Source organism: Scyliorhinus torazame, chromosome 28, assembly GCF_047496885.1.
Source record: "Scyliorhinus torazame isolate Kashiwa2021f chromosome 28, sScyTor2.1, whole genome shotgun sequence".
In the NCBI taxonomy this organism is placed as follows: Eukaryota; Metazoa; Chordata; class Chondrichthyes; order Carcharhiniformes; family Scyliorhinidae; genus Scyliorhinus; species Scyliorhinus torazame.
This window is the reverse complement of record NC_092734.1, coordinates 38,231,908-38,249,031: the sequence shown is the minus strand read 5'-3', so window position 1 is coordinate 38,249,031 and position 17,124 is coordinate 38,231,908. Positions and strand designations below refer to the sequence as shown.

Genomic DNA, 17,124 nt, shown 5'->3' with positions numbered 1-17,124 from the left:
AGTGAGTCCATCCGCAGCTCCAGAGCTGTCAAGCGGTCTAACAGGAGCTGCAACTGGACACACTACTTGCACGTGAAGGAGCCAGGGACAGTGGACGTGTCCTGAGATCCCACATCGCACACTAGGAGCATGCCACGGGTCTGGGATCTCCTGCCATGTCTTAAACCTTAGGTTAACTTGTACAACTACAATTCCAAAAAACGAAAGAAAAAAAAAAATAAATAAATTAGACAATGAAAAGAAAAACTACATACCAGTCACTTACCAGGGTTAAAAGGCACCTCCTCTCCACCCAGCTTCGAATTCCCACCTAGCATCAAATTCCAAACTCACTCTTTGCTGTCTCACTCTGGCTGTGTCTTCTCTGGCTCACTGGGAGAACGCCTAGATTGAGTTACAATTAACTATATGGCCCTGTCTCTAGATTTGTACTGTAAAATTAAATGCTAAATACCGATCTCTGCCCTCGGGTTTAGTTACTCCACTATCTAGCTAATCAGTTAGATTTGATTTTAAGGGGCAATTTTATCATAGCCAATCCACTTAACCTGCAAATCTTTGGATTGTTTTGCATTAAAGTATCAGTATAAATTGTGGTTTGAACAAATGGTAAATGTTTGCTGTAACTTCTTATTTCCGATATTGTGTATTAATGCTTGTGTGTAATAACGCTGCAATCTGAATCGGGAGTTTGTTGCGGTTCTGACTGGGGATAATGTGTTTCGCTGCTGTTTGTTCCTTACTATTTCTATGAAATATCACGCTACTCATCTCTCTCATTCATTTTGCATGCATCTACTCACTTCTGTACAGCCACAGTTGAGGCAATTGAGGCTGATGAAGGTACGCCCAGTATGTCAGCAGTCCGATGTGGAGTTTGGGGAGGGGATGTATGGGCGGGTAAAAATGATTGGATGTTGGGTGTTTCTTAACTTGCACAAGCAGGAATTGAATTGGTTTGTCATCATTTTTATCGTGAGTGTACAGTATTTTGGAGGAATATTATTTCTTTTTTTCTTTGCAAAGGTGAGTTAGGTTTGGTCGTCTCACTGTCTGTCATCTTGTGTGTTTGTGGAACCCACCTCTTCATTCACCTGATGAAGGAGCTGCGCTCCGAAAGCTAGTGATTCGAAACAAACCTGTCTGTCATCTTGTACGAGGTGATATTATAGGAGTGAGTCGGTAGCTGAATGATTTCATTTAACAGCTTTGTCATTTTAAATGCAGCATGTTTCATCGATTTCTGTATGTTAGAGTGATGTCTTTCCAGTGTTTGCCGTTACTGCATGTGTGTGCTGAACCAGTTTGCATGTTTGTTTGATTCTTGGAAGCCAAGTGCACCGGCCTCTTGACAGTAAGTGAGCCGAAGATCAGTTGCCCGTTCCAGCGTCTTTTAGCTTTCCATCTGGACTAACGTGCGCGAGGCCACTGGGCCTCCTTGGAGCTGCACCTTCGAAAAGATTTGCACAGCTGGTTTCAAAAGCGAATAGTTGAAAGCGGGGAGCATGCTGCTCCCAGTGGGACCCACGAGTTGGTTCCAGGGAGTGGCTGAACTCAAGTCGCACAGGGTTGGACGTTGCAGCATTTGTGGAGTCCGAATTCGGCAATACTCAAATCAACATTGAGGGGGCGAGATTGGGGCAGTTTGAATCTCAAACCATGTCTCAATTTGTGCATCTTTGAATATGCAGCTGAATATATTGCGATTTCCCCTGCAACAGATTGATGCATCCAAATCTGAAGTAATCGGGCAAACCAACTCAAAACTGTAAAAGAACAATCGATATCCGTCCCATATAAGCTGCCTCCAGATCTCACCTATGAAAGCTGTAATGGAATAGGTCTTCAGCTTACTTACGATCTGTCAAAGATAAGGTTGCACCTTGTCTTTATATAGATTAGTATTTGGTTCACATTGCCTGGTTGTGCAAGATTAATGGTGATAGATTTTAAACTGCAAATATGTTGAAGGCCCTCTGATTAAAGGTATTGGTGTTGGCCTTTTCAACTAACGTCACGCAAGGTGACAGGGTTATAATAGATGCTTATTTTCTTCTGGTAAACTACTTCACAATAGACGTTTTAATTGTTAAATGTGATGGTTTTATATGGGTGTTTGTAGATTTATCAAATAGTTCATTATCTTTCAAAAATTTGTTAAGTATGCTTGTATTAAATTCTTGAGCCCAAGCTCTGCTAACATGATTGTAGACAGCAGTCATACATGGCGTCGGCCACATGTATGACTGCACTGATATGTAACTCTTTAAAACGCTTATTTTTTAAAAATGGCCTCACTTTGATTAGTGTTATTTGAAATCAAACTCACCAACATATTCCTCCGTGTTTAAAATCTTTTGTTTCTATTCTTGCCCAGTCCTTCCAGTAGACTCTCTGAGTCGGATGAGACGATAGGATTCAGCTGGCCGCTAGCTGCGAGGCTCCCGGTCATTGGCGCACGCTTGGAAATTCGATCCCAAAGATTGGCTCAGAATTCTGGTTGCAAATGCAAGAACCCAAACCAAACTAATTCGCGCGCGCAGGAAAAAAAAAAAGCCATTCCAATGACCGCTCTGATCTGATTTCACTCGGGGGTGGAGGTGGGGAATGGCTGGTGACAAGGGGCTGTAGAATCCTTGACTGTAAAACGCAGGTGCCCAAGGGAGGTGAGGGGAATGGCAATTTTCAGATACTGGCTGTTAATTCCCTGCTCTTGTCAAACCTCACCAGATAATTCTTTGTTTTTGATAAATTTAGAGTGCCCAATTCTTTTTGTTTTCCAATTAAGGGGCAATTTAACGTGGCCAATCCACCTACCCTGCACATCTTTTTTGGGTTTGTGGGGGGAGTGAGACCCCCACAGACACGGGGAGAATGTGCAAACTACACACGGGGCCGGGATCAATCCCGTTTCCTCGGCGCCGTGAGGCAGCAGGGCTAACCCAGTGCGCCACCGTGCTGCCCTTCGCCAGAATATCCTACTGTTTCGGTCACCTTCGCGGGGCAAGTGAGACCTTGCTTACCCCAATTTGATATCGGGAAAAATCCAGCCCCCACAGCCCTTTTCTCTGCTCGTTCTCGAGCAGCTGGGTTCAATGGGACTTCGGTGCTCTGTGCTCAGTGCCATGTTTCTCTCCGCTATGCTGGAGCAGTGTCTGGCGACAGATTATTATGTTGGTGAGCAAGTGACACATGTTTCACTTGGAAATGAGCCGAAACGTTCTTAAAGCTGCTCGACGCCTCTGTTTATGAGCGGCTCGTTTGCTGTTTCTTTCCGCTGCTTCTTTTCCATCACTCACCTGTTTATTCTGCATTTCATTAAAAGCCATCCAAGGATTCTCGCCACAGCACAAAATCTGCAGTTTCGAAGAGGCTAAGGGCCTGGACAGAATCAATGAGCGGATGCCCCCACGGAAGGATGCTCCTCAGCAAGATGGCATCAATTCAGTGAACACAACAAATACTAACGAGAACAATGGAACTGGCACCAGCAACATACAGTGACCGTCTCCCCGCCTCACACTCCCATCGCCTGAGATCCCCCGAATCACAGCTTCTGAAATGGCTTCAGTTTCTTGGCCAAAGCGATCTACCCATACGTTTTTGAACGGCTGGACAAATTTGGTGACCTTTTATGATGATCAGATATGGTAAAGCCACCCTGCCTTTGGGAGAACGGCCTGTGGTAGATGAAGATTGAAGTGCATGCAGCATCTATTCAAGACGTCTGCACCCTTGGAAAGACCGTACTGTTTTCACTCAAATCCCATCTAGAATAGCATCTCCCACCCATCGACATCAACACCTGTTAAGTTTACAAGCAGAATCTATCTTGAATAGTCGATTCCAATCCGAATTTGAACAGAAATCTTAACCAACGCCGAAGAGCTGACTATTTATTGCTGAATATTGTTTTGTGATGTCTGCTAAAGGCAACGTTTGTAAATGGTAGAATGGTCTTAAAAAGTAATTCAGAGGCTGCAAAAAACGGATGTATTTTAAAATTTCGACAATGCCAAAATAAACCTATTGGGGGCAGGGCCTGGGTAACATGCTGGCCTCGGCGTTATTCCTCCCATGGGGACATCGTGTTTAAAATTGCTGCATTGTAGTTTGTAGGAATGTTGCTTGCTTCAAGAGAAACCAAAGCTATTTAACCCAGAATGACACTGGCCCATAGAATCCCCCCCCCCTCCCAACTGCTGTTAAATTGACATTTCTGACCCCTTTTAAGTTCAATCATGTATTTTGAATGAATCCCACACAATATTAATTGACAGGTACTTTTAATTGAATTTTGTACATTATGTGAGACATTTGATTCATATCAAGTCTGCCAAGCTTTAGCCGTGTAATTTGTATGCATGTTCTTTCATTTTGCAGATATTTAATATATAGACTTCTAATGTACAGGACGGCATCCTCGGGTTACCTTTTTAGTGCATTGTGAGTATTGGACGGGCTTACATCACACCGACCCCACCCGGGTGAGAAAGCTTCAGGCTTTTTTGAAATCTTTCTGTTTATGCGATGCAAGTTACAGGTCCGGTTTAATAACTAGATTGTGGTGGGCGTGTAAAATCGAGGTTGCATGTAAATTTTTTTCGTAAGATTGCTCAGCCCAGATCATCGTGTCAAAAAGGGTAATGTTTTATTCGATTAATAATGATACTGATTGTCACAGTACTTGGCTGCATATCTATGCATTCATGACTTGATCCATTTCTCTCCCCCCACCACCGAACATCCATCATGGGAAAAACAAAAGTCTCCCCGCTTTCTCTCTCTCTCCTCTCATTCTCTCTCCCCCCCCCCCCCCCCACCCACCACCACCTTTTTTTTCCTGTTTGCCATGAGCACATGTACATAAATCTGTCTCAGCTGGAAGCTGTAAGCCTGCTCTGAAATATTTAAATATTTTTTAAGACAGTACACAATAAATGTTGTGTATGGGCCACTACTTTTATTGACGGTGTCGATTTGTTCTTTCTCCTCTGTTGAAAACTGTCAAGTTCCTTGCAGTCTTTGCCTGAGGCGTCGGTAACGATCAGTCTCTCGAAGGTAAACGGGGCGGTCAGTCAGTCAGCCTCTGGGGTTGAGTGCTGAGTTTTTATGGATGTATTCGTTGTCCTGCCCATGGTTCCTTGCCCTGAGATGGCAGAGATTGTAAACACTGATCTGAGGGTGGATTCTTTCCCCTGTTCTTCCTCTCCTGCAAGTGCTAACTACACAAAATTACCGGCTCTACATTTGATGGTTTAATGTCCAATTAAAATGGAGTTTTAGTTTTGACAGCTGACGGTATTTTTCATCTGGACTTGCGTTTGTGATCAACTTGTAAACAAGAATGGAAATGGTTCCTCTGAGCGTTCAATCTTCATTCCACATCCTCCATGCTGTATGTGTAAAGCTTTGGCCCCTATTGAGAATATCGTTGTACCCCTTCCAAACATTATGACAGTGAGGATGTCGTGCTTTTCCTTCCCCACAGCATTTAAGATGTCGGCCTTGTCCACTTGGTAACACAATCGTCACTGAGTCAACTTGAGGTTCAAGTCCAATTCTAAGAACTTTAGTGCATAACCTTGGCTCACATTCCGGGTGCATTACTGAGGGTACTGCCTAATGGATAGAACATTAAACCGAAGTCTGGTTACTCGATGGATTGCGCATATTTATCCCTCAACCAACAATAACGTAATCAAATACAGATTTGAGTAGGGGCAGTTGAAGGTAATTCAGGCCATCCATGATGAGTACGGACAGTTGGAGTAATTAAACAACTCATTTTTAAAATTCTAATTGCAATTGATGAACACAATGGATGTATTGTAGCTACCTTTGCCCACTCGTCCAGTTGTTCCTCTATTGGGGGGGGGGGGGAGAGAAGAGGTGTGGCACGTAACAGTGGCTAGCACTGCTGCCTCACAATGCCAGGTGCTGTGAGGCAGCAGTGCTATCCACTGTGTCGAACCTGGTTTCAATTCCGGCCTTGGGTGACTGTGTGGAGTCGGTACGTTCTCCCCGTGTCTGCGTGGGTTTCCTCCGGGTGCTCTGGTTTCCTCCCACAGTCCGAAGATGTGCAGATTAGGTGGATTGGCCGTGATAAATTGCCCCTTAGTGTCCAATGATGTGCAGGTTAGGTGGGGTTATAGTGGTAGGGTGGGGCTTTGGGCCTTGATAAGGTGCTCTCTCCGAGTGCTGGTGAGGCCCCGATGGACCAAATGGCCTCCTACAGCACTGGAGGACTTCCATGATGCTATTGCTAATTTGTTCTCGTTCTGTTATCACCCTGGCTGTTGATGCCTGGTATCTTCCACTAGCAGCACATGTTGAAATGGCAAACGTTTTGTTGAGCTAATGTATTATCCATGCCTCGCTGTCAAAAAGGATGACTGGGGTGACGGGATGTCAGATAAGGTTTGGCTCCACTTTCACATTGGATGTCTGTCTCTTCCTCCTTTATGTCGATGAGCAGGTTGATGATGGAACAGAATCCCGTTCTTTTTTCAGCCAGGTGTCCTTTAATTTGATGGTGATAAAAGCCGACCGTCTCTGCCCCCGGCATCTTCCTTCATCGGATCCATGATAAATCAGTATTGTTCACAAATTAAACATATTCAGACATTTTTCCTGCGACAGTCTATCTTGTGGAAAATTGCCTCGATTTTCCCGGTTTACACCATTAGCTGCACCAATCTGGCTGGTGATTTGCGGCCTCCATAACTTCGTGAATTGCTAAAGAGTAAAATGCCACTGCGGACCCCAAACACGGAAGTCAATGAGCAATGTGCTGACCCTGATAATAAACCAGGGCTTTAGAATATTGAATTACGAAGACCGGTTATATAAACTTGGTTTGTTTGGGTTTAGGAAATTGAGGTGGTGGTTGAAATAATAAATTGATTGAATTTGGTAGATATATCTTTACTGGGCTGGGTTATCCAGACCAAGGAGCACGATCTTCCTGCTCATTCAGGTTTTTTGGGTAAAACGTGCAGTGACGATCTAGAGCACTCACCCAAAAGATGTCTGGACAATTGGAGCTTTCAAGATCGAGAAAGATTTTTACTAGGTAAGGGTATCAAGGGATACAATCCCGGCCGGGACCGATAACTTGTGGCTGAAAAGACCAAGATTGTAGGTTTTAAGACTTTTACTGTAATACATTGACTCAGCAGCAATTGTGTAGACAATTTATATACTGAACTACAGAGAAATTTCTCCACTTAACCGTTGAAACGACTGGAAGTCTCCACCACGGTTATATATTATAGAACATAGAACGATACAGCGCAGTACAGGCCCTTCGGCCCACGATGTTGCACCGAAACAAAAGCCATCTAACCTACACTATGCCATTATCATCCATATGCTTATCCAATAAACTTTTAAATGCCCTCAATGTTGGTGAGTTCACTACTGTTGCAGGTAGGGCATTCCACGGCCTCACCACTCTTTGCATAATTATACCGTGCTTTAAGTAGCCACTTCATTTCCTTGGAACAAGCCTAAAAGAATTCTGTTCTTGATGCCTTAGTTTCTTTTTCTTTTCTCAGCCGGGCAACTTCTACACCCAGAACTAACTTTCTCTGTGAGGGTAACATTGGCGATAACTTCCCTCTCGCCTAAGCTAGGCAAATCTTGCAAACTCCTTAAATCCTCACAAATCTTGTCTTTTCATGGGGTCGGAAGGTATGTTGCCTCCCGGGTGCCAGGGCCAGGGATGTCTCGGATCGTGTCTTCAGGATCCTTAAGGGGGAGGGTGGCCGTTCCCCTTCAAAACAAGTATACCGTTTTGGATGCTGTTGGGGGGGATGACCTACCGGGGAAGGCCCTCGCGGCCAGGTCTCTGGCATTGAGTCTGGCTCTGGGGCTCAGAAGGGAAGGGGGGAGAATAGAAAAGCAATAGTTGTAGGATATTCAATGGTTAGGGGAATAGATAGGAGATTCTGTGGTCGCGAGCGAGACTCCCGGAAGGTATGTTGCCTCCCGGGTGCCAGGGCCAGGGATGTCTCGGATCGTGTCTTCAGGATCCTTAAGGGGGAGGGGGAGCAGCCAGAAGTCGTGGTGCACATTGGTACCAACGACATAGGTAGGAAAAGGGGTGTGGAGGTAATAAACAAGTTTAGGGAGTTAGGCTGAAAGTTAAAAGCCAGGACAGACAGTTGTCATCTCTGGTTTGTTGCCGGTGCCACGTGATAGCGAGGCTAGGAATAGGGAGAGGGTGCAGTTGAACACGTGGCTGCAGGAATGGTGTAGGAGGGAGGGCTTCAGGTATTTGGATAATTGGAGCGCATTCTGGGGAAGGTGGGACCTGTACAAGCAGAACGGGTTGCATCTGAACCAGAGGGGCACCAATATCCTGGGAGGGAGGTTTTCTAGTACTCTTCGGGAGGGTTTAAACTAATTTGGCAGGGGAATGGGAACCGGATTTGTAGTCCAGCAACTAAGGTAGCCGATATTCAGGACGCCAAAGCGTGTAGTGAGGCAGTGGGGAAGGGAACACTGACAAAGGAGAGTACTTGTAGGCACGGATATGGGTTGAAGTGTGTATACTTCAACGCAAGAAGCATCAGGAATAAGGTGGGTGAACTTAAGGCATGGATCGGTACTTGGGACTACGATGTGGTGGCCATCACGGAAACTTGGATAGAAGAGGGGCAGAAATGGTTGTTGGAGGTCCCTGGTTATAGATGTTTCAATAAGATTAGGGAGGGTGGTAAAAGAGGTGGGGGGTGGCATTGTTAATTAGAGATAGTATAACAGCTGCAGAAAGGCAGTTCGAGGAGTATCACCCTACTGAAGTAGTATGGGTTGAAGTCAGAAATAGGAAAGGAGCAGTCACCTTGTTAGGAGTTTTCTATAGGCCCCCCAATAGTAGCAGAGATGTGGAGGAACAGATTTTGGAAAGGTGCAGAAGTCACAGGGTAGTAGTCATGGGTGACTTTAACTTCCCAAATATTGAGTGGAAACTCTTTAGATCAAATAGTTTGGATGGGGTGGTGTTTGTGCAGGGTGTCTAGGAAGCTTTTCTAACAGTATGTAGATTGACCAGAGGAGGGGCAATATTGGATTTAGTACTTGGAAATGAACGAGGGCAAGTGATAGATTTGTTAGTGGGGGAACATTTTGGAGATAGTGACCACAATTCTGTGACTTTCACTTTAGTAATGGAGAGGGATAGGTGCGTGCAACAGGGCAAGGTTTACAATTGGGGGAAGGGTAAATACGATGTTGTCAGACAAGAATTGAAGTGCATAAGTTGAGAAAATAGGCTGTCAGGGAAGGACACAAGTGAAATGTGGAACTTGTTCAAGGGACAGGCACTACGTGTCCTTGATATGTATGTCCCTGTCAAGCAGGGAAGAGATGGTCGAGTGAGGGAACCATGGTTGACAAGAGAGGTTGAATGTCTTGTTAAGAGGAAAAAGGAGACTTATGTAAGGCTGAGGAAACAAGGTTCAGACAGGGCATTGGAGGGATACAAGATAGCCAGGAGGGAACTGAAGAAAGGGATTAGGAGAGCTAAGAGAGGGCATGAACAATCTTTGGCGGGTAGGATCAAGGAAAACCCCAAGGCCTTTTACACATGTGAGAAATATGAGAATGACTAGAGCGAGGGTAGGTCCGATCAAGGACCGTAGTGGGAGATTGTGTATTGAGTCTGAAGAGATAGGAGAGGTCTTGAACGAGTACTTTTCTTTATTTACAAATGAGAGGGGCGATATTGTTGGAGAGGACAGTGTGAAACAGATTGGTAAGCTCGAGGAAATACTTGTTAGGAAGGAAGATGTGTTGGGTATTTTGAAAAACTTGAGGATAGACAAGTCCCCCGGGCCTGACGGGATATATCCAAGGATTCTATGGGAAGCAAGAGATGAAATTGCAGAGCCGTTGGCAATGATCTTTTCGTCCTCACTGTCAACAGGGGTGGTACCAGGGGATTGGAGAGTGGCGAATGTCGTGCCCCTGTTCAAAAAAGGGACTAGGGATAACCCTGGGAATTACAGGCCAGTTAGTCTTACTTCGGTCGTAGGCAAAATAATGGAAAGGGTACTGAAGGATAGGATTTCTGAGCATCTGGAAAGACACTGCTTGATTAGGGATAGTCAGCACGGATTTGTGAGGGGTAGGTCTTGCCTTACAAATCTTATTGAATTCTTTGAGGAGGTGACCAAGCATATGGATGAAGGTAAAGCAGTGGATGTAGTGTACATGGATTTTAGTAAGGCATTTGATAAGGTTCCCCATGGTAGGCTTCTTCAGAAAGTAAGGAGGCATGGGATAGTGGGAAATTTGGCCAGTTGGATAACGAACTGGCTAACCGATAGAAGTCAGAGAGTGGTGGTGGATGGCAAATATTCAGCCTGGATTCCAGTTACCAGTGGCGTACCGCAGGGATCAGTTCTGGGTCCTCTGCTGTTTGTGATTTTCATTAATGACTTGGATGAGGGAGTTGAAGGGTGGGTCAGTAAATTTGCAGATGATACGAAGATTGGTGGAGTTGTGGATAGTAAGGAGGGCTGTTGTCAGCTGCAAAGAGACATAGATAGGATGCAGAGCTGGGCTGAGAAGTGGCAGATGGAGTTTAACCCTGAAAAGTGTAAGATTGTCCATTTTGGAAGGACAAATATGAATGCGGTAGAGTTCTTGGCAATGTGGAGGAGCAGAGAGATCTTGGGGTCTATGTTCATACATCTTTGAAAGTTGCCACTCAAGTGGATAGAGCTGTGAAGAAGGCCTATGGTGTGCTCGCATTCATTAACAGAGGGATTGAATTTAAGAGCCGTGAGGTGATGATGCAGCTGTACAAAACTTTGGTAAGGCCACATTTGGAGTGCTGTGTACAGTTCTGAGCGCCTCATTTTAGGAAGGATGTGGAAGCTTTGGAAAAGGTGCAAAGAAGATTTACCAGGATGTTGCCTGGAATGGAGAGTAGGTCTTACGAGGAAAGGTTGAGGGTGCTAGGCCTTTTCTCATTAGAACGGAGAAGGATGAGGGGCGACTTGATAGAGGTTTATAAGATGATCAGGGGAATAGATAGAGTAGACAGTCAGAGACTTTTTCCCCGGGTGGAACAAACCATTACAAGGGGACGTAAATTTAAGGTGAAAGGTGGAAGATATAGGAGGGATATCAGAGGTAGGTTCTTTACCCAGAGTAGTGGGGGCATGGAATGCACTGCCTGTGGAAGTAGTTGAGTCGGAAACATTAGGGACCTTCAAGCAGCTATTGGATAGGTACATGGATTGCGGTAAAATAATATGGTGCAGATTTATTTGTTCTTCAGGACAGCACGGTAGCATTGTGAATAGCACAATTGCTTCACAGCTCCAGGGTCCCAGGTTCGATTCCGGCTTGGGTCACTCTCTGTGCGGAGTCTGCACATCCTCCCCGTGTCTGCGTGGGTTTCCTCCGGGTGCTCCGGTTTCCTCCCACAGTCCAAAGATGTGCAGGTTAGGTGGATTGGCCATGATAAATTGCCCTTGGTGTCCAAAATTGCCATTAGTGTTGGGTGGAGGTGTTGAGTTTGGGTAGGGTGCTCTTTCCAAGAGCCGGTGCAGACTCAAAGGGCCGAATGGCCTCCTTCACTGTAAATTCAATGATAATCTATGATTAATCTAGGACAAAGGTTCGGCACAACATCGTGGGTCGAAGGGCCTGTTCTGTGCTGTATTTTCTATGTTCGGCATTTTCTCTGCATGTATACAATTAGCTGCCTCTATCTCCTGTTCTGTACTAACATGGCTGGAGACTGACTTGTCTGAGAGTTTCAGGGGTGTCTTAAGAACCTTGTCACCCAATAATATAGCTTTGCACGGACTCTTCCTTCCCAAAGCCCATTTTGGGGTCAACATGAACCACATGGGCCCTTTATCCAGGTAGAAAGGCTAATTATCTATCCTCTGGACCTGCAACTCAATTCTGCAAAACTTGGCATTCCTAACACACCCTTAACGGGCTTAACGGTCCAACTGCAGTCAGCACAGCTCCCTTTCCATTGTGCAGAGGTGTGAAAGCTTTGCACCTTTCCCAGCAAGCCTCTTGACTTTGGGGGCAGCGGGCGGGCCTCGTCCCCGTAGTAACCACACCACATGGGCTGGCTAACGGGCAGAAGTTCGAGCAGTCACACGAGTCCCCTTCATTGCTTCATTTTATTTTAAAATAAAGAGACAGCCCAAACATCTTTTAAACGTTGGAATGATGTGTCCCAAAGTGGTGCGGTGGGATAACACAAGTTGAGTTACAGCTCCTATGACTGAATCAAATGGCAAATCAGCTCCGAGGCAGTGAATGGCCTTGTTCCTGTGAGTTCAGCCAATTTGAGATCCCAAGGAATTAGCTTTTCCGGGTGTTGTTTAATAGTTTGTGCAATTCACCCCAAATCCTATAACTGATCATATCTATAGATTTTTGGTGGAGGGTGGATTATTTAATAATCTCAAGTATCAAAAATCACGAGCATGGAATCCGTACAGTGCAGAAGGAGGCCATTCGGCCAATCGAGACTGCACCGGCCCTTGGAAAGAGCACCCTACTTAAGGACACGCCTCCGCCCTATCACCGTAATCCAGTAACCCCACCTAACCTTTTGGACATCAAGAGGCAATTTAGCATGGCCAATCCACCTACCCCGTACATCTTTGGACAGTGGGAGGAAACCGGAACACCCGGAGGAAACCCACGCAGACACGGGGAGAACGTGCAGACTCCACACACTCACCCGAGGCCAGAATTGAACCCGGTTCCCCGGTGCTGTGAGGCAGCAGTGCTAACCGCTGTGCTGAGCTCACTTTATGAAGCTAATTTAAAAAGGTGAAAAAGCAGAAGTGTTTGCTGGATGGGTCAGTGTCCGGAGGGTTTGAATTGACCGTAGGGCTCTTGTCCTTTCCATCTATTCAAACTTCTTTCCCACCGTTAACCCCAGTAATCAGATTCCTCTATGACGCACAGAAATTAATAGACACAGGAGAGAGGTGGTACACGACAGCCTGATTTTCATAATGTGACAAAGATGTTGATTTCTAGTAAGAGATTATTAAATTAATCTGATTGAAATTGCTGCATGGGCGATAATGCATCAGTGGATTTAGACTGCACGAACCATGAAGTTTAAACCGTTGCAATAAATAATCCACCATACATCTTGAGGACGATTGGCAAGGTTACTCTTCCACGTGGGCCTCCGTACCATCACATATTCCAAACAGACGTGTGGAGCCCGAGTATGATTACAGAAGGGGGTTAGTTGCTGCATGAGCAATTATTGCTGAGCTGTGTTATTTACGCACCAGCTGAATTCTGATCAAGCTGGAATCGATGTTGCCAAGTGGAGGCAGGATCTTGCTGTCGATGGTGGCCATTGCGGCTGAAGTTCAGGTGAGACTTCTTCACTCGGAAGCATCTGATTTCCGCTCTCCGTTTTAAAGAGCAATGTTGGAATAATCGGTCTTGCGACTGCTGTGCCCCCTTCGCTTGTTCTATTTAGTAACAGCAGCCTGAATAATGAGGGCGGAATCTTGCCAAGGGCACAGGAACGTGTGGACTCATCATTTCTCATTGCCTATTGATCGGATATGGGCAAGGCCAGCATTTGTTGACCATCCCTAATTGCCCTTGAACTGAGTGACTTGCTCGACCATGAAAGAGGGCATTTAAGAGCAACCCACATTGCTGTGGATCTGGAGTCACGTAGACCAGGTAACAATGGCAGGTTTCCCTCCTCAAAGGACATTAGTTTTTTAAAATTAATTCAATGGCTGTGGGATGTTGCTGGCTCGGCCAGCATTTTCTTTGGGCCTTGAGAAGGTGTTGAGCTGTCTTCCTGACCTGCTGTAGTCCATGAATCCGTACAGTGAGGACATTTGGCCCATCGAGTCTGCACCTCCCCCTTTGAAAGAGCACCCTCCCTAGGCCCCCGGCCCCCGCCCTATCCCACCTAACCACATCTTTGGACACTAAGGGGACAAATTAGCACAGCCAGTCCACCTAACCCACAAATCTTTGGACTGTGTGTGTGTGTGGGGGGGTGGAGGAGGGAGGGGAGGAGAGCAGAGCAGGAGGCAAATCGGAGACCTGAGAGAACCCAAGGCCAGAATCGAAGCCTGATCCCTTGCGCCACCCCATAGTGTAGGTACATCCATGGTGCTGTCAGGGAGAGAGCCCCAGGAGTTTAACCAAATGACATTGAAGGAACGGCCGATATATTTCCAAGTTGGGAGGTGTGGCCTGGAGGGGAACGTTCAGGTATCTGTTACTCTTGTCCTAGATGGTAGCGGTTGTGGGTTTGGAAGATGCTGCCTGAAGGATCCTTGGTGAGTTCCTGCAGTACATCTTGTAGGTGGTACACACAGCCACTGTGCATTGTGATGGAAGGAATGAATGTGGAGAAAATAACCTGTTTAATCTTTTCTGATGGTTCTAGCCTCAGTTCTGGCATTATCCTGATGAATATCTTTGTGCCTTTGCATCCATTTTATAATAGAGACCTGAACTGTGTACAGTATTCCAAGTTTGCAGTTGGGGTGCCAATCAAATTGCTGCTTTGTCCTGGACAATGTTGAGCTTCTTGAGTGTTGTTGGAGCTGCACTCATCCAGGCAAGGGGAGAGTGTTCCATTACACTTCTAACTTGTGTCCTGTAGATGGTGGACAGGCTTTGGTGAGCCAGCAGGTGAGTTACTCCTCGGAGTCCGAGCTTTTAACCTGCTGTTGTAGTCACAGTATTTATAGGGCTAGTCTAGCTCAATTTCTGGCCAATGGTAACCTCCAGAATATCGATTGATTTGATTGTCACATGTACTGAAGTAGAGTGAAAAGTATTTTTCTGCGGCCAAGGGAACGTACATAGTAGATAAAAAAAGAATAATCGACCGAGCACATTGACAAATGGTACATCGACAAACAGTGATTGGTTACAGTGCGGAACAAGGGGTCAAACAAAGCAAATACATGAGCAAGAGCAGCATAGGGCATCGTGAATAGTGTTCTTACAGGGAACGGATCAGTCCGAGGGGGAGTCGTTGAGGAGTCTGGTAGCTGTGGGGAAGAAGCTGTTCCTATGTCTGGATATGCGGGTCTTCAGACTTCTGACAGACTTCACACAGACTTCAGCGATAATGGGGATTTAGCAATGGTAATGCCATTGAATGTCAAGCGGCAATGGTCTGATTCTCTTGTTGGAGATGGTTATTGCCTGGCACTTGTGTGATGCAAATGTTACTTGCCACCCCAAGCCTGGATATTGTCCAGGTCTTGCTGCGTTTGGACAGGGACTGCTTCAGTATCTGAGGGAGTCGTGAATAGTGCTGAACATTGTGCAGTCATCGCTGATGGCCTTATGATGGGGCAAAGGTCATTGATGAAGCAGCTGAAGATGATTTGGCTTGGAACACTCCCCTGAGGAACCAGGTGTTTTTTTTAACTACTGAGGCTAGCTTTACATTCCAGGTACTTTTTAATTAATTAAATTTAAATTCCACTAGTTTTGATGGTGAAATTTGAACTCCTTTCCAGAGCATTAACCTGGGCCTCTTGATTCTTATTAGCTCCCACACTACGGTGTCCACTAAGTTAATGGAAGTCTCTTGAATGGGCACAAAAAGGGGAGCTTATAAAAAGTCTATTTGAAGTCGTTGTGCTGTTGCAACTTGACAAGTCCCCAGTATCTTAGTTACGATGTGACAACTGCTTGAAACAACCTTCATTAAAACCTGGCATTCTGGTAAGTTGTGGACCATTCCTCTGCGACTTGGGATTTCCCATCAATGACAGTGTGAAACTATCCTGTCAAAAGGCAACAGTGAAACCCGTACTCCGATGCTGCCTGTTAAACTTAAAACGGTTCAGTCTCTGAAGCACAATTGCTATTATGTAGTTGAATGCAGCAAGCCGTTTGTACGCAGTATTGAACAGCATTCCCAGCTATTTGCATCGCGTTCTCAGATTTTAATGGCCATTTGAGCAGGCCGGGTTCTTTTGAAAAGTCACCGGTCAGAAACCTTAACGGGCTCTGTCGCCACACTCCTCCCCTGCTGAATATTTCCAACGTTTTTGGTTGTCTGGTGTCCGTGGTAATTTGCTTTTGTAAATAGGTCAGGCTCTCAGTTCAAATGCCTCATGTGGGAGAGGTTACCCTTGACAATGCAGCACTCCCCCATGTTACAGTGAAGTGTCAGGCCAGATGTCGGCGGCACAGCAGTTAGCACTGCTGCCCCACGGCCAGGAATCCGGGTTCAGTTCCGGCCTCGGGTGACTGTCTGTGTGGAGTTTGCACATTCTCCCCGTGTCTGCTTGGGTTTCCTCCAGGTGCTCCGGTTTCCTCCCACAGATGTGTAGGTTAGGTGGGGTTATGGGGATAAGGTGGGAGAGTGAGCCTAGGTAGGGTGCGTTTTCAGAGAGGTCTGTGCAGACTTGATGGGCCGAATGGCCTCCTCCTGCACAGTAGAGATTCCATGATGTGTATTATGTCTACAGTGTGTGCAGTGCGTCAGACTCGAGAGTGTGCCCTGGGCTGTCACCAAACTGATTGGTGATATTTATGTCTCTAACCTGGTTGCGAATCCAGGCCTTGGAGATGAAAGACTTTGTCAGCTGCAACAACGCACCCCTTTACCGAACACAGCATTTGTGTGTTGGGAAGATGTCTGGGGTTGTAAACAACTGCACTAACTGCTTCCTGGGTGAGGCTGTCCCCACCCACATCTGCCCAAAGCTTTAAATACTCAGAAACTTGCAATAATAGATTGAGGATCACTTGTCAGTCTTAAGCACTGGTTTTAAGTGATTTACTTGATGTGGCTCAGGTGCATTAGATGTTTCAGCGTGTCTCCGCAACTACCCAGAAGAGAATAAGTCTCGTGATGCCCAGTCGGTGTTGCCAATATGTACTGGCATCAGACAAACTTCATAACCCCCGGACAGTGGTTACACCCTTGAACAGACCAATAAACAAGAAATTATTTGAGCTTGTGACAGAAGAAATATAATGGTTTTGGGGGACTTTAATCATTATGTAGACTAGATATATCACTTGACCTAATTTTAGGGAATAAAGCCAGGCAGGTGGTAGAAATGTCAGTGGGGGAGCATTCCAGCAATAGTAACCATAACTCAGTAAGAT

At 45.8% G+C, this 17,124-nt stretch overlaps 1 protein-coding gene across 5 annotated transcripts in view; it reads left to right on the top strand.

The window, feature by feature from the left end:
* The window catches only part of LOC140403688 (serine/threonine-protein phosphatase 2B catalytic subunit beta isoform), a 153,977-nt gene extending 149,017 nt beyond the window's left edge, over nucleotides 1–4,960 (top strand). For 3 of the 5 annotated variants that reach the window (XM_072491859.1, XM_072491863.1, XM_072491864.1), the window contains 2 exons: nucleotides 814–843; nucleotides 3,326–4,960. In XM_072491859.1, coding sequence (XP_072347960.1) covers nucleotides 814–843; nucleotides 3,326–3,504 — 209 coding nt within the window. In that variant the 3' untranslated portion in view covers nucleotides 3,505–4,960. The remainder of the gene's footprint in view (nucleotides 1–813; nucleotides 844–3,325) is intronic. The other 2 variants (XM_072491860.1, XM_072491862.1) reach the window with 1 other exon arrangement.
* The last annotated feature ends 12,164 nt before the right edge of the window (nucleotides 4,961–17,124 follow it).